Source organism: Rattus norvegicus, chromosome 4 (assembly GCF_021556685.1).
Source record: "Rattus norvegicus strain SHRSP/BbbUtx chromosome 4, alternate assembly SHRSP_T2T, whole genome shotgun sequence".
In the NCBI taxonomy this organism is placed as follows: Eukaryota; Metazoa; Chordata; class Mammalia; order Rodentia; family Muridae; genus Rattus; species Rattus norvegicus.
The window spans coordinates 29,975,704-29,999,221 of NC_141537.1; the positions used below are offsets into that span (position 1 = coordinate 29,975,704).

General features: G+C 42.1%; 1 protein-coding gene across 9 annotated transcripts in view; it reads left to right on the forward strand.

The window, feature by feature from the left end:
- Nucleotides 1-23,518, forward strand: part of Cdk14 (cyclin-dependent kinase 14) — a 582,117-nt gene that overhangs the window by 498,443 nt on the left and 60,156 nt on the right. For 6 of the 9 annotated variants that reach the window (XM_087657963.1, XM_087657960.1, NM_001395582.1 and 3 more), the window contains 2 exon segments: nt 481-620; nt 5,889-6,032. In XM_087657963.1, the coding sequence (XP_087514089.1) occupies nt 481-620; nt 5,889-6,004 (256 nt within the window). In that variant the 3' untranslated portion in view covers nt 6,005-6,032. 9 annotated transcript variants of the gene reach the window in all.

Genomic DNA, 23,518 nt, shown 5'->3' on the forward strand with positions numbered 1-23,518 from the left:
TTGGAGGAAAAGTAATTTTAGTAACTAGAGAACTTAATAACAGCTCTATTTTAATTTCCCTAGTTATTTGGTATTAATTTCCTATAAATGCATCCATATGGGTCTGACCTACAAAGAGAGCCCATGAGTGAGTGAATGCTGGCAACTATTTGATAAACTGTCATCTACAGTTTCCTACTTCCTAGCTCACTTCTATCCATTCTGAAATCATCAGTACTTTGCTTACAGTCGAAATATTTTAAGTCAACAATACTTAGCATATCTACAGAAGAGGCCATTTTGGAATAGCTCACACTGGGAGGGTCCACATGTATTCGGTCTGTTTATTTCAGCAGGTAATTTAGGTTGTTTCCCTGGCTAGGAGTAAACTGAAGTAAATTAGAGGTGGTGAGCCCTAGGTCCTGCTCAGAGAATTCCTTCTTTGGCCTGATGATCTCTCTGTTTTTTGTTTTTGTTTTTGTTTTTTTCTTGTGTTTGCAGGCTCAGCTATGTAAATCACGCCGAGGACCTGGCCTCCAAGCTTCTACAGTGTTCCCCAAAGAACAGGCTGTCAGCACAGGCCGCCTTGAGCCACGAGTATTTCAGCGATCTGCCCCCGCGGCTATGGGAGCTGACCGATAGTGAGTAGGACTTCCGGCATCCAGTCAAAGCACTTGGTCATCAGCACGTAGCATGCATGTAGACAGATGGGCTCATGCCTGTGTGCATGAACATGAGGTTGTGTGTTTTGTGTATGCATTGTGTGTGTGTATGAGACACCCCCCCACACACAAACACACACAAATACAGAGAGAGAGAGAGAGAGAGAGAGAGAGAGAGAGAGGAGAGAGAGAGAGAGAGAGAGAGAGAGAGAGATGCGATCACTCAAGCCAGAAGGGAGATTGTGTGTATATATATTTATTGGAGTCCTGCCATTCAATTGCTAGCTTACCAGACACAGAAAGAAAATGGATTCATTTTTTTTCTTGCTATCTCTCCTCTGCAGTCGGCAGCTGCGTGCCTTTGTATTTGATTATGTGTGTGTCCAAAAAAAAATGATCTGAGCAGTCATAAAGGAAAAGGAAAATATGATTTACATATTTAGTGCTTTCTGCATACAGTACTATTTTAACTGGCCGCCGTACACAGAGGAAAGGCGACTCATTTCTGTTTGATTTCCAGAGACCATCTCGGTTGTAACAATAACCTTAAAGAGCACTGGGAGGCTGTGAACAGCACAGAGCTGGCGATTGGCAAATACGCTGAATTGCCATGTGAGAGCGGAAGGCATGTAACTCATTTTAACTGCACATGCGCTTGGTCTTTGTACAGACAGCTCTTCTCTGGATCTTTTTTAAAAACCAAACACATTCCTGGGTGGGTTTTTGTTTTGTTTTTACAAAAAGTGCTCATATTTACGCAGGCTTTTTCAATTACGTTTAAAGTATTTGGGGAAGGATTTATGGCTGGGAGTATCTTAGCTTTCTTCCCAAGTGTGAAACAGAATGCTTGTGAAGTTTTGGAAATCACTGTGGCGGCAGTGGGAATAGTTTTATTCAGTGGCGATAGGTTCCAAAGAGCCATTAGAGAGACTTCTTATTTCCTGATTGCATGTATATTTATGGTGTGTTTATTAATTCGTATGCGTACATCACTAATAGTAGACATGAAGTTACTTCCTTTGTCTCTGGAATTCCTGACTACCCCTGCAGTATTGGCTTCTCCATAGCAACAGTCACAGTCACCCTTTCTTTTGCAACCAAATCCCAAATACCAACTTCCTTCAGTCTTGCTAACCTAAGTTTTCTTTTTTTAATCTCACACCTATATGTAGTGCACTTCCTCACCCCTCCCCCGGCAGGGTAACTAGAGATGCACTGACCTGATGCTCCCCGTGTGCGTACAAGCCCTCCTTGATATCTCAAGCATTTCCAGTCTCTATTTCCTTTCTCGTCCATCTTACTTCCTTTCTGAAGGTCTATCTTCTATTATTACAGTGATTCCAAACTTTAAAGGGAAATTCAAGACTAAAACTTAGAGGGGAACAGAGAGAGAGAGAGAGAGAGAGAGAGAGAGAGAGAGAGAGAGAGAGAGAGAGAGAGAGAGAGAGAGAGAGAAAGAGAGCGAGCAGATCATAGATCATGCCTCTACCTATGCTGGAAAAGACAAAAGGGAGACCTGGGCTCACTGTGTTATAGTTCACTGGACTCAAAAACCGGACTCGTTTCCTCATGCAGCATAATTTCTGCCTTGACCTTCTTGGCAACCGCTCAATGCTATCTGACTTGATGGTGGAGTTTAAGCCAGGATTTTGAGGGTCTGCGAATTCCCAATTCTGTAGTAGTACTTCCCTGTTAATATGGACTTATTACTCACTTGCCACTTAGTTTATCAGCCAGTGGCTAAATCCAGTTGCTGTAAGGGCGTAAATGCCTACACATTATCACCGAGCAGCAGCCTGCCAACCGAGACGGCCTCGTCCCTGTCATTAACAAGCACAATGTATGCAGAACACCAGAGGGGAATTAAAACCACAAAAAATACCTCAGGGTGGTATTTTTAATATGAGAATTTAATTTGTAATTTCACAGATTAAGAATTTTGGCTGCATTAATCCCTTTATCAGCGCACAGCAGGCTATTCTCGGAAGCATAACCATAAGGCGATATTCATTGGCAGAAACACGTCTCTGCATAACGTTAGACATCACGAGCAGTGAAACCTTTTGAAGGGGGGAGAATAAAGATGAAAAAAATCATTATATTTTTTAAAGCGAGATTCTACTAAATGCCTCCAGTAACAATTTTGAGTTACAGAAATGCTATTTCTGTGTCTAGAAGATAATCATTATGAAGGATAAATCGATTCACGGAAAGGACAATCCCAGTGTTAAATACTATAGTCATTTCCATTTAGAACAACGTGGCTGCCCTTGTAAACATGTTTGCAAAACAAAGAATCCCAGACTTATGTGACTTTGGGAATTAGTTCCTTAAAGTGAATGACGGGTTTGTGCGACTCTTGTCTGAGTTAGTGTTCGGCTGACAGTACTTGGAAATTCTTGAGATTCTTCATATTAAACCTCAGATTAGTGTAGTTTTTTTTTTTGTAAAGTTCACTGCCTGGGAAATGGCAGAATTTGTGACACTTCAGAACCCTTCTGCGTTCCCATTCAAGGGACTCTAGAGGAGGGTACACCTCTCAAGGCACACTGTGGAACCAAGCAAGGGATGTGTCTGCAGCCAACTTGGAACAGATGGGTTGCCAGACCCAAGAACCTGGCTGTCTTGGTCAAGCCACATTGTCCTAAGGAAATAGATTGCTGAGAGGAAGCTGAGACAACAGATGTTTATTCTTACAGTTTCAGGGGTGGAGAGGTTAGAGGAAGGTGCTGGCTGATTCTGTTCCTAGTAATTGCTGTCCTCATGGCTGCCAGAGGCCCAGCTTGCGTGGTCATACAGGATACAGAGAATATTTCTCTGTTCTTACAAGGCTACTACTCACATCACGAGGACCACCCCCTTCCTGAGGCCATCTACGTTTTGCCACCTTCCAAAGGTCCCATCGGCAGATGCCAACACATTGGAGCTGAGGCACTAACATGAAACATGAAGGGGCACAGGTTATGCCACAAAGTTAGTTCTCTGTCTACAATTGTTCACAGCAATTTTTTTAAAGAATGTCTACAAAAGAAGAATTCTTAAGACAGAGTGTGATGCAACGTTAAAAAGAGAAGATGGGGCTCCAGCCTCAACATCTTTGAGTAGTCAGGCCCTTTGGGACCATATAGTGAAGATGAATGGAGCCAGTTGGACCTCATAGGGAAGTGACCACCAGGGAACAGATAATACAGCTCATAGGGCCGGACTGGATTCACCAGGAACCCTGTAGAAAGTATAGAAATAGAAGTATGTGCTGGATGGCCAAGCCCTGAAAATGGATTAGGAAAAGTCAACATACCTTTCAAAATGGCCACTGAAGTACCTTACATCTGTGAACATTTACTGTAGTTACATAGTAAGAAAGTGTAGAAGCAAAATATTAGTGTCATCAGGGCAGGAAATAGAATAAACACATGAAGCAAAAGTAGTCACAGGATTTCTTAGGGATCTCTCTGACAGCCGAGCTGACTAGGGATGGTGACAGTGCCATTCTCCTGTCCCTAAACCCCCAACAGCCTTGCTCTACTTCTTCATGAGGATTTAACTGCAGGGAGATAAACAGAGGGTTGATTTAGAAGAAATTCATTAGTTACCCTCGCACACACCACAGGGCATTCTCCTGTGTATACTATCAAGTTACATAAATAATTGAATCCGAACTATCCTTGTCGAAGTAAATGAACAAAATACAGTTCACAGCGCAGAGGCCTTGATTTTATTACACTCATTTGCTAACTCACAAGACTCAAATCTCCAAAAAGAAGGCCAGCAAATTGGTCCAGTATCAAGAGCAATGAGCTGGCAATCATTGGACACCCCAGTACGAGCTCAGTTCCGCAGATCCTGGCCAGGCAACTGTGACTGTGCACCTTAGTCCTTCTGTGCTCCCAACTTCTCATTCAGAGAGCAAGCTGAAGAAGGCGTGGAAGTCCTGCGGGATCTTCCTACATCTAATGCTTGTAGATTCGCCTGCACTGTCTTCTGTGATACTGTAACAGCATGACGGTGCTATCACGAAGCGTCATGCTATCTTTTTATGACTACAACAAGCGCATCTATTCTTCACTTACTGAGTTTATTTAATTTGAGACAGGGTTTCACTGCATGCAGACTAGACTGATCTTGAACTCACAGAGCTCCCTGCCTGCTTGTGTCTTCCTAATGCTGGGATTTGAAGCTCGTGTCATCACGCTGACGAGCTGACCAGCTCTGGTCTTCCCTTTTGCTGTCGCATCTTGAGTGTCTTCTACGTAGGTGGCAAGAACTCCTACGATACTATTTCAACACCTCGTCTTTGGGGATTTACCAGCTATCGCCTTGGTCTGTCAGTGCCATTGGGCGCATTTATCTGGCACCTTTTCCTATTAACACTTCCTTCCCTTGGTTCCCAGGGTAGGATTCTTTCATGGTTTGATTTCACCTCCTGCAACTTTCCTTTGCAAACTCTCTGATCCGCCAGGCATTCTAAGGAATGCTGTGAGGTCCCAATGCATCCCCCTTAGACCTTTCTGTCTGGTTCATTCCCTAGAGCTGAGTGATTTCATTCAGCCTCAAGATTTAAATCTCGTCCACACACTGACAGTGACTCCAAAAGTCCCAGTGGCATCCTAGCTCCCTGACTCTCATATTCAACCAACCGCTTAGCTTCTCCACTTAGCTATCTGTAAGAACTGTTAGAATCAAACTCACAATCTTCTCACTGCAACTAGCTCCTTAGGAAACTTCCCAGGAAATGTTAGAGTCAAAAAGTACTTCTTTTGAAGGCCGGAGAGGTGGCCCAGTGGTTAAGAGCACTGACCCCTCTTCCAGAGATCCTGATTTCAATTCCAAGCAACCACATAGTGGCTCACAGTCATCTGTAATGGAATCCAATGCCCTCTTCTGATGTGTCTGAAAACAGTGACAGTGTACTCATAGATATAAAATAAATACATATTTTTAAAAAGTACTATCCTCATGAATGAATTTTAAAAATGGCAAAGGCATGTATAAATCCAAGTCTATCATTGTAAGATCAGTGAAACAAGTGTTGGGGGTCTACCTCTTACGAGTGTGCATGAGCATGTGTGTGTAAATGCATAGAGCTGGGTGTGCACCTTTGACCATTTGGCATTTCAAACATTGACACATACCACATTGTTTTGAATGCTGGACATCCAGACTGAATTGCAGTCTTCTTATCCTCTTTAAACAAAATGTCAACACGCGTATAAATATGTAAATGGAAACATGTCATTCTCTCCTCAGTGTCTTCTATTTTTACTGTCCCAAATGTGAGATTGCAACCCGAAGCTGGAGAGAGCATGAGGGCCTTTGGAAAAAACAATAGTTACGGGAAAAGTCTATCGAACAGCAAGCACTGACGAGCCCAGCATCCTCGGGAGAGCACAGGTAAGAGGCCCTGCTTTACTGGACAGTAGTATTTGCAGTAGACATGGAATAGAGATTTTCAGTGAACGATTTCAGCCTCATTTCTCCCTGAAGCTGTCCTATGAGTTCCGTGGGCTTATTCTGCCACATATCAAACATTTTGCTGAGGCAGAGAACGATCAGGAATTCCAGTGTTTTCAGGCACCGCCTAAGCTCTACGTCATGCTGCCCTGGATCACGTAAGATGACTCTACAGTCATATGAAAAGCCACTGAGTCATGAGCACCCATTTGATCATGCCTGAGTTCATCACTGAAGTTAGGAAAGTTCTATTTTAAGCTGAGGAACCTGAACCACAGACCTGTTTTCATTGGCCGATGCAATCTGCTTTTTAATTATTTACCATCATTTTAATATTAAGATACTTCATACAGAAGTCTAGATTTCTAGCTTTCCATGAAGTATCAGCAACTCTGGCCATGCCCCCACTTCCCTCCCACAAGAGAACGTGCACAGCTCTCATTTTAAGATGAGCTGCCCGCCAGGCCCTCCCTGGGCTCTGATTCATGTTTGGCCCCTGGCACAGACCTATCAGGGGAAAGCTTTGGGTCTCACAATTTGCCTCTTTGACCTCTACTGTTTTACAGGTAAGAACTGTAAACTGTCACGGTGACGTTAAGCATGTCAGCCTGTCAAGGCTTTGCACATGTCCAGTGCCAGGTTTAATGTCTGAAAAGCTGTGTCTTTCTGGATTACCAGAAAGACATGTCTGGGTTTTGTTTGTTTGTTTTTTTGTTTTTTGGTATGGTTTTTTTTTTTCATTTTTGGTTTTTAAAAGCAGAGTTTCTTTGAGTAATCCTTTCTGTCTTGGAACTTGCTCTGTAGACCAGACTAGGCTTGAAATGAGAGATCCATTCTGCCTCTGCCTCCTAAGTACTAGAATTGAAGTGGTATGCCAATACTACCAGCTTCTCACACTTATGGGGAAGCCTTTTTTATGCTGGTTTTGGTAGAGCATGTTCTTCCCTTTTCTGTGTTCCATAACTAAGTGTTGAGTGAAGTGAGCTGAATACAGGAAGAACTGTTTGTGTGGGGGGGGAGGGGTTCGAGAATGGGGTGTATGCCAGAGGTTGATATCAAGTACCTCCCTCAATCTCTGTCTACATTATTTCTTAAAACAGTATCTTTCAATGAAGCTGTAACTCTCCGACTCAGGTAGAGTAACTACTGTCCAGCAAGTGTCAGAGATCCTCCTGCCTCTGCCTCCCTAGCCTTAAGGTTACAAAGTATGAGCTACAGTGCTTGACTCTTTTATTATTATTAATTGGGAGGAATAGCCTGATTCTCTCCTATTTGGATATATGGTAAGAAGCAAAGTGCATCGATAGCAAAGACGGTGGGCACAGCTCTGTGATGCACCTGCCAGTATCTGCAGCCATTTTGGAACTTAGCTTTTTATGCCCGCAACAGGGAGGTGAATTTTGCTAGCCTAGGGTTGTGGCATTGATTTCTGTTGCTTTGGAAGAGGGAAAGAGAGACTCCTGGCTAAAGTGTGGCATGCGAATGCTGGCCAGGAGATAATGCTACTAGACCACAAGAGAGATGACAGCTTTCTTTAGGCTGTTGTACGTGAAGCCCTTGTTCTCTGGGACCCACTTGGATTTGCAGTGGTCAGATAGACTGTGGCTATGAGTCCAGCCATTTTCTGACCAGTAGCTCGTGGTTCTGAGAATGGTTTGATTCATAAGAGTTGTACATAGCGTGTACATTTTAACGGTATTTAGCTCGCACTTTATAAACCCTTTGGCTATCTCAGTAGAATCAGAATGAAAACTGGCTCTGTTTTATTGACTCATGCTCACAAGCAAGCCTGAATTTCACTGGCAGGACTGTGCTTGCATGTCCTTTCTTCTCGGCTCTTCTGAACTCTCCTGATCTACCCAGTCAAAGCCACAAGGATGTGTTTAAGATCAGCTCATTACTGTAAAATCAAAAGGAGCTGACTGGACAGAGCCTTGCCCAGAAAGACCCAAAACTTGCTAATTAAGAAGAGGTTTCCAGCGGATTAGAGCCAGCAGTACTCACGGTGCCCTTCCTCACACTGGATCCAGGCGTAGCTCCACAGTGGACAAGTGTCTCTGCAATTGTCTGATAGCCGTACAGATGCTCTCCCTGTGAGTGCTGTCTTTGTCACATCGGCGATGAAGGCTTCAATGTTGTTGTTGGTCCACAGAGCACATCTGATTCAGCAGGCCGCTAAAGAAACATCTCCATTCTTTTCACAAAAGCTGTGGGAAATCTGGATGCTAACATGTTGCTGCCAACAGAACAAGAAGTCACCGTAGTTTCTGATCTTACAAAACATATCCATGTTAGAGAAGAAATATTTTATTGGTCCCTCTACAGCATACGGCCTGATTCCTTTCTGTCCAGTAGATGAATTTCAAACTAAAGACATTATGAAACCAAAAAATCATGTTAATAAGTCTCAGGAAAAAAGATATAATCTTCTAGTTTTAATTTTTTCTTTCCCTTTTAAAATTTATCCATCACCTGTTTGGAGTCAGTGACATGTTAAATTTCCCCGAACTGTCTTGATTTTTTTTTTTTTTTTGGTAACACGCATAGCGACTGAGAAGGAGAATGAGGGGAAGAGATTGGTGACTGAGGTAGGTCTAAGCCCAGGCTAAAGTTTCAGCCACCTCTCTCTGGTGGTCATCAGCAGGCGCTCGGTGTAGAACTTGCATTGTGCCGTGCTGCTTTTGAGATGACGGGGACAGGGTGTACAAGAATGCTCCATGTCCTAATACTTCTTCTGTACCTCAATGCCACGTTATTTCCTTTCTTGCAAACTAAGGCCACTTCAATTATTTAGTTAATAATGTCGGATTTGCATAAATTGGCCTTAGTGGAAAAGCTAATGAGGTGCATTTTATTGTGCAGAAGAAAGCAATTGGGTTTTAGAGTCTTGTAGCAAAATGAAACAAAGAGACGGCCACAAGTGCCTGAGTTAAGAACGGGATAGCTGTCACCGTAATCAAACTCCTGAGCTCCCTTCAGTTTCTTATTCTCTGGTCATGTTAGCCAGCCACATTACAGCTTGTTCCATTTCTCATACCATTTTCTCAATGGTAATTTATTTGGTTACCACCGAAAGTTGAATAAAACCCAAGAAAGTCTCAAATGTACACAGAAAACAATCGTCAAAGGAAAATACCACTGGTAATATCGAATGCTAGATCCATTCGTCACACTTACGTTTGTATGTGGTGATTATCCAGAAGCCTATGCTAATTTTTTCAGTGCTCCAAACTGGCATAGAGAATGTTGGTCACTATCTTTTGTCATAATGCAGGGATAAGAATACCTCTCCTCAGTGAATCAGTAGGCTTGGACTCCATTAAACTCATAGTAATTTTACAAATATTTGTCTAGTGCATGAAGTAATATTGTTTGGCTCTCTTGCAAGAGATTAACTGTGCATACTTTGGTGATCTCCTTCTGTTTCAACATAACGTCATTCTTGGTCCATATTACTTAAGATTTACATGGCAATGACGACAGTCGATAGCTTCACTTTGCTTACCCCAGTCAGTAAACAGTCGTTTCCTCAAAGTGATCTATTAGGTAAAGAGATCAGAAAGGCTTAATTGTTCAAGAATTTTCATTGAAGCACTTTCATTGAATAGGATCAGGGGTTCTGTTTTGTTTACTTGGTATGTTGTTTGTTTGCGCTGGTGCCACACCCTCTGAAAATAGGCATCTCGTACTCTGGGATACCCAACTCCTGCAGAGTTTTCCAACCCAATTCCTAGGGCCCATGAATCAGTATTTTAACCAACCCCAGTGGTCTTTAATTGATTACCGGGAGAGACAGAATAAATCTTCCCTTGGGACGAGCTCCCTCATTGGTTACCTAATACCTAGGGGTCACCTCTAAACACATATTCAGAGAGGCAAAACTGAATGGACTCGGTGTGTTGTATTTATGTATTCATTGTGGTGGAGTGTGTGTGTGTGTGTGTGTGTGTGTGTGTGTGTGTAACAATAATTAAAGAGGCTGTAAGTGGAGGGCAGGAGATGGGTTGGAAAGAAAGACGAAATGGCAGAAATACAGTACTCATACATAGAATTCTTTAAAAACATGTAAGAACTTGAAGGAACCATAGTGAAGTAAGTCTTCAATAGTTATTCAGTGTTTACATATTTATAAGGTAAAATAAACAACCTACTTGAGTCAGGACAGGGTAAAGGTAAACTAGGAAAATAATATTTTATACCGTGAAGCAGAACTATCTCTTATCCCTCTCCTCATCCCTTTTCCCTTTTCCACGAGAATGAATGGTGCTATTGTGTGTAATGCAGGAACCATATGCCCATTTAAAACTAGTGAATTTAATTTCAATCCACCTTAAATATCTCCTCCTTGCTAGAATTTCTCGTGCTGTACAGTTGAAATACATAGACACCATGTCTGAGGAGACTGGGCAGGCGTCTCACGGCGCTCTCTAGACAACACCGATGGAGAACTCTTGTTCCATCCACCTTCTCAGGGACAAAATCAAGAAAATGGAACTGAATTCATTGCAGTAGAGTGTATTTTGGTGCTAGATGAAAACTATGAAAACTGCTTCAGAAGAACCAGATTGTGTGAGGAAAGAGGCACTTGCCAGAGCATAAGGGATAGACCCAGAGCCAGGTGACTGAGTTATGTGAGAGGCACGGGAAGGCACAAAGCCTGGTGCCCACAGGAGCAAGAGAAGCCATTGGCAAGGGCATGTCTCCGCTGGTGTGCTCCTCAGCATCTCATTGCGTGGCTTCCTCAGTGAGTGGTGGTGCGCAAAGGGAAGGCAGATTGACAGTCTATATAGCTGCCCAGACGAGCTTCACAAAGAGGACTATAAGGCAGGAGCCAGCCGTAGCCTTAATCTGTCTGCCATACTGACTCTGGAAATTGCTCTAGGAGGTGGAGTCAGCCAAGGCTCTCCTTCATGCTGTGACATTGGGGTGGCTCGCTTTCTCAGTCTGAGTCAACTCATACGGTCTTCGTCTTCCCCTCACCATGTAGCTTCTGCTTACTTGTGAATCCATCCTTCTCTCTCTTTGTCCCACTTGTGGAGGAGTATGCTGGTGTTCTCTGGTTGCCTTGGATCCTAAAACACTCCTGGGGAGCTGCTCTGCTCTGTGTAACCAGCAGCAGCAGGCGGGAGCGAGGCTATTGGGTGATCCCTCCCTTTGTGAGCTACTGGCTGATTCCAGGATGCTTCTAGATAAGAACCGAGCCTGGTCTGGTCCACTTGGTTGCAAGTTGGGTGGCCAGCATGTTCAAAAGACCCCTCAAAATGCAGCTCTGAACTTGTCCTTCCCAAAAGTTTCAATGAAGCGATGAAGCAAACCATGCACCTAGGACACACCTTGTGGATGTCTTGTGGGACAGAGAGGAAGGCTCAGTTTGAGTGCGATACTGCAGATCCTCACTGGGAGATATTTGGGGCTATTGGTAAAGGGATTTTTTTGTTAAGTCCTGTCTCACTTTCTCAACTCCAGGAGTAGGGAGAATGGCTGTTTGGATGTGTCACCATCTCTACTCATTTGTTAAATCTAGGTTTCTTTCTGGAGAAGGAAGATAGATCACTGCCTTTCTTGTTGCCAGAACTGTTACTCTCTGTGTGATCCAACAAGTGTTTCTTCTCCAGCAGCTGCAGTTCTGTCATTTCTCTTCTCTTGGGTACTTGGCAACATGTGTGGAAATAATAGGAACAGAGGAAGCAAGCACAAGGGTCCTCTCAGGCTTTATCTGAAGAGAGCCTTTGGTTGCTGTCATTGCTCCAGCTGGACGGGAAAACCAAGGCCAAACTCTACATCACAGAAGCATGATACATGCTGTAGGCACTGGGGTGAGAAGAGCCTTCAACGTGGCTTAGTCTTCCACCCAACCTCCTCACACCCCTTCCTGTAATGGGGTGACCACATGAACTCCAGCACAGTTATGGATGCAACCTGACCAATATGTAGACCACCGCCCCTTGTGGCCATGTCAAATGCCTGATACTCCCACAGGCTTAGCTCTCTGCCATGCTGAGGAGTCAGGCTTCAGACGGGCTGGAGGCTGCCTCTTCTGTCCTTCACCTTTTCAGTGGGCATCTCTGATCTGCACTCTGCATCAGCAGCACCCGAACTCCACACGTGAGTGAGCAAAAGGCACTGAACTGCCTAAAAGCAGACTGAGAAAACATTCTAGTGTGTGCCAGGACTGCATTTGGAAACTTTGTTTTGTATTGAAATAACAAACTGGGGGATTGTATGGAGATTCCCTCGCTCATTTGCCTAAACACCATTCTCTCTTTTTCTACCCCATCTCTAGGCCGTACATAAGTGTGAACATGCATTTAATTTTTCTAAACTGAGTCTAATTCATATGATGTCTACGCTCTATGTCTAAACAATACATTGTATAATTTGGAGTAATTATTTTAATAATACAAATAATGACAGCCCTTTGATCTTGATTTTTTTTTTCATTTCATCCTAAGATTAGGGGTGTTTTTTATTTGTTTATGTAGCTAGGTTTTTTTTTTTGGATATTTCTGTGGCTATTTGTTTGGGGTATTTTGTTTGTTTGACTGTTTTGTTTTTTTTTAAGTAGGTGAAAGAAAAACAGATTTGATGCTCCACAAACTGGCTCATAAACCCGTGGATACTAAAACAAATTCTCTCTGTGTATTTTGTGGGTGTGAATGTGTCTGTGAATTAGCATTTCCAGATTAGAGGAGTTTGAAACGATGAATTGGACAGAGAAAACAGCACTTGCAGCTTGCCTCTCCTGGCAGTACAAAGCAAAAGTCAATTTCTTAGGGACTGCTTGCCAACACTGTCATCTGAGGAGAGCCTTTGCACAGACAGAGGCACAGGTGTGAGTAACTAATAACCAAACTGGATTTTACAACACATGGCCCCACCTGTGGCTTATGGTTATTATCAGCTCAGGAACTCCACTTTTCCTTTTCATTCAATGTTGTTGAGTCTTATGGATTTGGGGGTACAGAAGGAATTGTCTGTGCCCTAAGTGCACAGAATTGCATTATTAATACCAGGATAGCAGCTGAGTTCCCTCCCCTGCCCCCAGACTGTCTTTGCTGTCTGCTGGCACTCTAGGAAGTGTCTGAGCTTAATGGAGGCTTGTTTGGGCCAAGTAGGCTGCCGGCCTGGGCTGTCATTTTAATGCATAGAGGACAGTGTTGAGAGGAAAAGCCAGACAGAGGCTCAGAACTGCACTCATTGACCCGCAGACCATGCTCCTCACCCCTCCGAGGCCATCCTCTCATGGGAGACTTATTTGAGTGGGGAGTGGGATCAGAGACTTAGCCATTGGGACCCAGGCACAAAATGAGGGCCTTAAACAGACCAGTATTCTAGCAAACCTAATGAAAAGCTCACCCAGAATGAATTCCCGTAAGCGAAGCTAAACATTTTAGCTAAGTTATTGCAAGTATAAGCAACAAAATGTTTGCAGTACTCTGAGATGCTTCTGTGAATAAAGCTTTTAAGAATATGAAATTGGTCATGCAAATGAATAATTTACTGAGTCTCTTTGGGAACTTAGAACGGCCGCTGTTCCAATGCATGCTCACACACGTGCTCGGGCACGCATGCACACAAACACCCACACACACAGTGCTACACATCAAGGAGAGTAATTTCTCGATAGATGTAGAGTGTTGAAGTAACAACATATGGATGAAAGCTTACTCTTCCGTCTCTGGAAGTACTGTACGAGGTCTAGAGAAAAACTAGAACAATATAAAGTTAGAGAAACCAGACCATTAGTTCCCTTCCTTGGGTGAGATTCTCTCTTCTGATGTATCACTATTTCTTTTTCCAGTAGTTTGTGTTCTGTGTCGTCGTTCCATTGGATTTTTAATTGCTCTGGATTATAATTTTCAATGCAGTTAGAAAAATATCTTCAATCACATGATAATCGTGAGTGAAGTTACTAGCTTAATTAGTATAAATGGGAAAGGTGTGATTATCATGTACAACTAGATCACATACAGCACTTATTACACATATTATATACAGTGCCATGATGACAACACATAATTATGCTGTATCTTTCCTTGGTCAACAAATCTCCATAGGAAGATACAGAGTTGCAATCCATTGACAATAAGCTACCCACTGGACCCTCCTCTGTGAGGTAATTGGGTTATTCTGTGAGCGTAATTAAATACATACATCTAAATGTGAAAAAAGAAGAAAAAGGGGGCTTTGCCTCATTGATCAAAACTGATCAAATTACTAAGGTCTGTGAGTTTCGGGACTGTAATCCTTCCTAAATATAATGCTCCATCCTACCTGTTCACTTTTGTTTTCCAGCTCCATCAGCACCATCCGTAGCTGTAGCAGCATTAAAATATGCCCGAGGGAAAAAAGAAGAGGGCTTGTCTTGGCTGTGACAAACATTCTAATCATCCCTGGTTTACAGATGCACACTTAACAAGCTTATAGCACATAATTAATTCTGCAAAGGATGCTGCTTGACAGAGTGGGATTATGAGAATTGCATATTGATAGTGGCAGGAGAAAATGAATCTATTCTCTCTGGATAAGGTGGGGGTGTTCTCGAGTTCTTTAGAAACTGGCACATCTCAGAGGTGTTGCTCTCAGGATGGAGAAAAATCAGTAATTACAGAGCCAGGCATTCAGTTGTGCCCTAATTTTCCCACCAGTTTTTCAGTGTTTCAGCTGCCTCAGAGACTTCAAGTCTTCTCATTAGGTAGTAGCAGAGGCAGCGGCCTCACCGACTCCCTCACTCTCTCCTTGGCTTTTCTTCTTCCCCCGCCTTCCATTCCTGCCTTGGGAGTGACTGTGAAGATCATTTGCTGGAATGATTGGCAGCTTAGAGGATTCGATCAGATGAGTTCCTCTTAGTGCAGGTCAAAAAGGCTAGTTAGCAGGAGCCGCGGAAAAATGCCAGCAGCATTCGAAATGGGAAATGTCGTGACTTCCAGGCAGGGGGTGCCACCTGGAACAGAAAGCCCTCAGCTCATTAGCTAGTTACAGGATGCAGGCTTAACTGGAGGGAGCAGGGAAGGAAAGATAATACCCAATAGGGACAATGATTGTGAAGTGGAATTGATTTCATGTATAATTTGTTTATCACTAGAGGGGACAAATGCCGTCCTTCTGACATGAGCCGAGGAGTGTGGACTATGAACGAAGCAACTTAGCATAATCTGCAGGCTGAGCTCCGGATTTAAAGAAGGCAAACTTCTTTATTCTTAACTGCGAAATGAACGGGTCACGTTACACTAATTAAAGCTGACATACTCCGAAATGTTTCTTCTTCTTCTTCTTCTTCTTCGCCACGGTGGCGACTCCACAGAAGCAGACAGAGATGGACGGCGTTAGAAAAGAAGAGAGTTGGTTTCCCCAGCTGGTGTGGAAGACTAGCTTAGCTGCATACAGAAGCCTAAGAGGGCTGGTGCGTTTATGCTCACTGCTTAGGGACACTGCACAAATCAAACCAGGGTTCTCCATTTATGCGCAATCTCACTGGTACGGGAGACCGATGCCTTCTGAGATATTTACATCTGACCCGAGTTAAAAGAGAAGTATTCTTGACTATGGCTGCGTCATAGTTTGGTACCTGGTTCACTACTGAATCTTTGCTTCCCTTAAAGGGGAAGCTGCTCAATTTCATTACAGACTGGATGACAGTTCACCTGGAATTGGTCTACAGCCCAACAGATTACAAAAAAACCAAACAAGAAGATAAATTTGCAGTGAGAGTTAAAACCTACAGCTCTTAAAAGGGAGCATAGTGACAAAGCAAAGAATGCTTTTTCCTCACAGGCGCTCCTGGACCAGGCCCAGAAGGAAACCGCAGTGGTTTTTGCAATGACTTAAATAGGTGTTGGTGTAGAGTTTTTACTCGTATACATTCTATCAGCAGTTGTATCTTCTTTGGGAAAGAAGTCTTATGATATCACTTTATCTTTTGCTTGGAGATCATCCTGCTGTTATTTTAGTCCCATTGGCTTCCATCGCAGGTCTGCCTGGCTGAGCACTGAATGAAGGGTGTTTGCACAGCACCCCAATTCTGTGGAGGAAATAGGCATTCAAAACGTCTTTGCCTTTCCCCTGAAGTATTGAGACATTTTATGAGGCCGTTATTAAGTAGCCAAGACTGTTTTATCAAGCAGCCTCAGACTGCTGTGTATTGTGAACTGTACCCCTAAACCCTCCCCATCAAATCACTTCTGTATCTAACACCAAAATCTTAGCATTAAGCTACTGTTTATGCTGTCAAGTTGCACTGCATTAGGTCAGTCAAATCAAAAAATTTAAACACCAGTGAGAACCCATTCTTCTCTTCATTTGAGAGTTGTATACTCCGGAAACTGGCCTTGAAAGGAATATAAATACACATATATACATATACATATAGAGATACATACACATATACATATACATACACATATGTGAGAATAGTTCCCCTATCATAGACATTATTTATCACAGTAATTCAGTTTGTTAATAACTAGCAGAGTAATTTAAAAAATGAATGATTTTTGAAACAAACAATTGTCATTTCATTATTTTTTTTTAACTGTGGACTGGTAGTGCACCTCAGATCTATAGGTTTCTGGGGTAGGTTTTGTTTTGTTTTGTTTTGCTTTGCTTCTCTTTAGTGCTAGGCACAAACAACCACTAGTTATATGATTGAATGATAGATAGATAGATAGATAGATAGATAGATAGATAGATAGATAGATGGATGATAGATGATTGGTAGATGATAGATAATAGGTAGGTAGATAAATGATAGATAAATAGATAGATGATTGGTAGATGATAGATAATAGGTAGGTAGATAAATGATAGATAGATAGATAGATAGATAGGCAGGCAGGCAGGCAGGCAGATAGATGATAGGTAAATAGATGATAGGTAGATAGATAATAGGTAGATAAATAGATGATAGATTAATATGATAGATAAATGATAGATTATAGATAAATAGATGATAGGTGGATGATTGATAGACAGGCAGATAGATACATAGATAGATATATAGATACATAGATGGGCAAACAATAAATATTTAAAATGCTTGGCTGTCTATAGTGGTTTCTCAGGCTGTCACCCTGTCACTTCAGAGGCAGCTACCCTATGGAGAGGAGAGTTCACACCTGCCTGGTCTCAGTGCCTTATTGTTTCCCCCAGCTCAGCCTACTAAAGCCAGCTCTGTGTTCACTGCCTCTGTGGATTCTGATACTTTGACTTCTGTGTTGCTCCTTCCTTAGGGAGCTCAGCATCACTGTGTTTACCCTTCTCTCTGTGAAGCCTCTCCAAACTGTAAACAGGGTTAGCATTGCTTAAAGTCTCACCTGAGGATTTTTCTCAGGTAAGATCCCTTTGGGTTCCAAGAAAGGAAGTGGCACCCTGCGATTATCCTCTGTGCAGCATTTACCCTACATTTCACAAAGAATCAAAATGGTTTCATACCAGGCTACAAAGGTTGCCTTTCAGCCACGTTGGTCCCTGCATGACTTCCGTTCAGTAGGTACCTGAGCTGGCTGCCATACATCAAGGCAGTGGTAACAACGGGTGATTCCTGGGAGTTCCTTCAAGCCACCAAACCCAACATTTTATATGCTACTTTCACCCAATACTATTCTTAATGAGGAAATCAGAGTTCCTCGTGCTCATCAAGTCCCTACTCTGGCACATTCGTGTATGTCACATCTACTGTGTCCCGAGCTGCCATGCTTGTCTCAGGAAGGAGGTCACATGGGGTCCTCTGATATACACGCTGAACTAGACGCTTTGATTACTGGAACTTAGATTTCGGTTGGAACAAACTTACAAACTATGGTTATTCAAACTTGGGATAGGTGTTTGACCATATTTTCTTACATATGTAAAAAGGTGAATCCGCCATTCACGGAAAACAGTGTTCGTGGAAGGTAGGCAAAAGTTGCTTCTGCTGCTGATAACATTGGAGTTCTCGATAGGAAATTAGAATTTGAGAATACTATGGAAAACTCTCATTTGCGATTGGGAGATAGACAGTTTTCTAAAACCTTCTCTGAAAGTGTTTTTTATTGCTATTACTATTCTGTTTATAGCAGTGTTCTAATGCTTGAAAAATCTGCAGGAATCTTCTACTTGTTTTGTTGTGATGAAGCTATCTGTAGTTATCTGGGAAAGTTACTAAAATGTTTCCTTGTTATGTATCCCCGAGAGGCAAGCACATATTTTACCTTTTTTTCCTGCCGAAACAACATATCACAGCTGATTAATTAAATGCAGAAACAATTCTGAGAATCCAGCAGATTTTTTTTACGTAAAATTAGAAAAAAATTAAATAATTATAAATACGTATATAGATTTGTTTTGTCTTTTGGGGTTTTTTTTGTTTTTGTTTTTGTTTTTTTTTTTTGTTTTGTATATTTTTTTAGGGTGTTTCCTGGGTGTTTTTTTTGTTTGTTTGTTTTTTGTTTTTTTGTTTGTTTTTGTTTTTGTTTTGTTTTGTTTTGTTTCTTGAGGCCAGATTTCACTGTATAACTCGCACTGGCCTCAAACTTGCCTTATTCCTGGCACTGCTTCTGAATAGTGTGATTATAGCTCTGTGTCTGTACATCTGAGTGTACAGTAGTGCCATGCTCTCTTTGGAAAATACAGTTATTTTTAGTCAAATGACGTTTTGATGGTAATAAGTAATGGCATTTTAGTGAATGAAACGGTGAGCGTGTGTGTATGTGTGTCCTATATGTATATGTGTGTCGTATGTGTGTGTGTGTGTGTGTGTGTGTGGTATGTGTGTGTGTGTGTGGTATGTGTATATGTGTGTGTGTGTCCTATATGTATATGTGTGTGGTATGTGTATATGTGTGTGTGTCTGTCGTGTGTGTGTGTGTGTGTGTGTGTATGTGTCTGTCCTGTGTGTGTGTGTGTCTGTCGTGTGTGTGTTTGTGTCTGCCGTATGTGTATGTGTGTGTCGTGTGTGTGTGTTTGTGTGTCTGTCGTGTGTGTGTGTGTCTGTCGTGTGTGTATGTGTGTGTGTGTCGTGTGTGTGTGTTTGTGTGTCTGTCGTGTGTGTGTGTGTCTGTCGTGTGTGTGTTTGTGTGTCGTGTGTATGTGTGTGTGTCGTGTGTGTGTGTGTGTCTGTCGTGTGTGTGTGTGTGTCTGTCGTGTGTGTGTGTTTGTGTTTCTGTCGTGTGTGTGTGTGTGTGTGTGTGTCTGTCGTGTGTGTGTGTGTCGTGTGTGTGTGTCTACTGCAATGTGCTGGTTATATTGGTTATGTTATTCCTTTGAAGAAATGACTATACCCTGCAAAATCCTTTTTGCCATATAAAATTATTTTAATTTTATCTATTTAATTCTGTATCTTAATATCCTTAGGATACAACAAATAAGTTCACATAGCTATCATCTGAAAATCACGGTAGTGTCATTTAATATATTTTCATGGTGAGTTGACAGCTTCTGAAAGATGTTTGCTGTCTGTTGGGTTCTGGAGGACTGTGCCCAGTTGCTATGCTATGCAATCATAGAGATACAGGTATATCTAGAGTTCAGAATCCAAAATAACTGAGCATGAGGAGGAGTATTCAGTGAAGGCTTGTCATTTATTTATTTTTATTTATTTACTTGGGGAGGTTTCTCTCTGTATAGCCCTGGCTATCCTGGAATTCACTTTGTAGACCAGGTTGGTCTCAAATTATCATGGACCTGCCCGACTCTGCTTCCAGAGTGCTGGGACTAAAGGTGCACACCCCACACCCAGCTGGGTTGTAATTTTTAAACCTTGATTATTTTCTATTCCTTCTAAATTCATAGTGTTGCAACGACAACCCAGTACCCCTCCTTTACAGCCTCCTTTCTAACCACAGTGCATTCGCCTTGCTGTGACATTAGCCCGTGCACCACACTATTCTTGCCACAACCACTTGGTTTGGATTTTTTTTCTGTTTTTACCCTCATGATCTCCTAGGTTTAGCATCCCGTGCTGGGTATGCCACACTTGTCTGCAAGCATCCTTAGTATCCTCCTCCTTAGTCTTTCTCCAGCTTACCCCTTTCATGACTTTAGTGGATTTGAGAATAATACATGGCCATTTTATAGAATGTCTCTTGGGATGCTTGTTCACGACCAGACTAAGATTCTATATTTGGGGAAAGAGTGCCATTAAGATAGAGTATCTTAGGTCATCTGTCTATTTACCTGTGTTTATTATTATTATTATTATTATTATTATTATTATTATTAATCTAGACATCACAGTAGTTATAGCATTTCACTATTTCTCCATCTCTTTATACTATATATATATGTGTGTGTGTATATATATACATGTGTGTGTGACTAAACCATATATATCATATTATATATAAATATATAAAATATATGACTAAATCATATACATAACATAAATATAGTAAATCATAAATATATGTAAATCACATATATATGATTAAATCAGCCAATAGTCATCATATTGAGTCTTTAATACAGCCATCATTGTATTGATGCTGTAGTGGACAGTAGTTAGAAAGACATGCATAATTCTGGGACACAAATGTATTTATTCAAATGGAAGAATAATAATAGATACTGTAGAAGTTTGCATAAACCAATACAGGAGAATAAATGAGTGAGAACTTAATTTTACCCGAAGGTTTTGCACAAACAGTGCCAAAGGGAGAGATTTTTGAGTAGAAGGGAATTTTCACAGTCATGAAGGAAAAAATGGTGCTTTTTTTCTTTATTCGTGTGAGTTAAACTTGTTCTTTGACCATTTTACACATGTGTACAATGCATTCTAATTATTCTCACCATTATCTTCCACCCATTCCTGCCAACCCTGCTTCTTTCTTATAAATATATATATATATATATATATATATATATATATATATATATATATATATATATATTTTGGGGGGTTCTTTTTTTCGGAGCTGGGGACCAAACCCAGGGCCTTGCGCTTCCTAGGTAAGCACTCTACCACTGAGCTAAATCCCCAGCCCCATAAATATATTTTTAGTATTCGCTTCTTCTTGTTTTATTTTGTGACTTACTGAGTTTAGCCAGGGCTGTCCGTCTAGTAACCGTGGGCTTTGAACCACTGGAGTCTGGTGGGCTGACCAATGGACACACAACTGAAGACAACAATCCCCCATCAACCAGACTCTATCAACAGGAAGGAGCAGGGCCCCATTCTTGACTAACCATCAACAGGGACACTCTAGTGCAGGCCTAGTGCAGGTACTGTAGCTGCTGTTAGTTCATGATTGCAGAGGCTATGCCATGCCTAAAGGTGACATGTCAGAGCTCTAGTCTCACCATCCAGGTCTTACATTCTTTCTGCCCCACTTCTATGAAAGAGAACAGTCTAAGCCCCAAAGCAAGACCTATCGCAAAGTTCAACTTCTTTCTAGAATGTTCTGGAAGAAGGCAGAGAATTTCGAATGAGCAGAAAGGGGACTGCAGCAGCTAGTGGGACCCAGTTTGTGACAGATCTTTGTGACACACTACAGAGTTCAGATTTTAATGTATTCACTTGCAACAAGACTAACTGGACTGAGCAGATGGCAGTGTTTCAAGAAAGGCCTGTTTTCTAGATTATTCAAGGGGACAAAAAAGTAAATAGTTCTTGACTGATGGAAGGTCTTTCAAGTAAATAATATTCATATCACCCAACCTCATCCTAAATGTCCCCTGATGGTGGGAGAGTTGGTCTGCCTGCAAGAACATGAACATTCTTACATGGACAAGCACCTACTTGCCAGGACTTGCACTGGTCAGTCATTTAGATTTATGAACATATTTCTGTCTTGCCTGCATGTTAAGGATGAGACACGAAGCCATTGTCCTTTGGTTGTACCAGTTATTTGTAATGCAGATTGAAAGTTAATTTTGGGAAGAATCAAACATTGAGAAAATGAATTTTAATATCCAACAACTAAACATGGGCTTCTTACATGGCTAACTCACATAAATATAATCATGACGTGTGTATCTGTGTGTGTGTGTGTATGTGTGTCTGTGTCTGTGTGTCCGTCTATGTGTGTGTCTGTGTGTGAGTGTGTCTGTGTGTATCTGTGTATGTGTCTGTGTATGTGTGTCTGTGTCTGTGTGTGCGTGTCTGTGTGTCTGTCTGTGTCTATGTCTGTGTGTCTGTGTGTGTGTGTGTGTCTGTGTGTCTGTCTGTGTCTGTGTGTTGTGTGTGTCTGTGTCTCTGTGTGTGTCTGTATGTGTGTCTGTCTGTGTCTGTGTGTGTTGTATGTATCTGTGTGTGTGTCTGTGTCTCTGTGTGTGTCTGTATGTGTGTCTGTGTGTGTATGTGTCTGTGTGTTTGTGTGTGTGTATATGTGTCTGTGTGTTGGTGTATGTCTGTGTGTGTGTGTGACTGTGTGTTGGGTATATACTTCTGTATTTCTGCCAACAAAAACACTTCATGTCACTTTAAACTTCCTTTTACCTTCTTCGTGATTTTTCCCAGGATGTCCCAGCATTCAGTATGTCTGCCTTTTGAACTGCCTGTTTTCCTATAGTTTCCGGTTTCCAACTTCATTCCACCTTTTCACTGGAAGGAGGAGCAGAAAAAGAAAAGGGGATGGGTGCAAGGAGTGAGAGGGTGCATGGAGTGAGAGGGAAGAGGCTGCTCAGGGCAAAGATTGAAATGAGAGGTAGGATGAATACTTCAACCCTTAGCTTCTAGCACAACTGCCATGCCTCGGGAAATATGCATGGAATAGTTAATTAGGACCAAATGAGCCCCTTTTAGAGGCAAAGGCATGCCAGGGATCTGATTGTCAGAGGTTTGAAAGATGCTGAATTGGAGGGCTGGTCTCCTGTCGGGCAGTGGAGGGTTGGCTGGGGGAGCCAGACAGAGAAAAGACATCTCAGTAAGAACAGCCTCAAACAAGGGGCCTGTGTAGCATTTGCATATTTTTCCTGCAAAGGAAGTTTAATCCAAAGAAAAGAGGTTTCGGTATTGTGGGTTGGGCTTTGTTCAGGATGAAGAGCAGGGGTAAATCAGCAGAGGCCTTTCTCAAAGCCTTGGGCTCAGCCTTGAGGTTGTTCCAGTGAAGTTAAGTTCTTGCAGGCTGTTTGCACACTATTGTCTGTTTGAAGACCCTCTAAACCCAAAGGGCTCAAAGTATCCTCTTCCACCAGCACAAAAGAAGGAAATTTGTGTGGTGAAAATGGCTCCTGTTGCAGCCTGAACCCAAGCCCCCTTTGTTCTTATGCAGAATACTCTGAAGGCTGAGAGTCCCTTTTAGGGCCAGCCTGAATGGGCCTCACCATCACCTCTTTGCTGTCCACAAACAAGGCAAAACCAACCCACACTTAAGTCTTTCTTGGCCAGCACAAAGGAAGTCTCAGCTCACTTGCCAAAAATATGCTCCCCCCCTCATAACATGTGACAGATAAAAAGCAGTTTTCGATTAGCATGGGTCATTTGCTTCCTTATGGGATCTGCTGAACTTGTG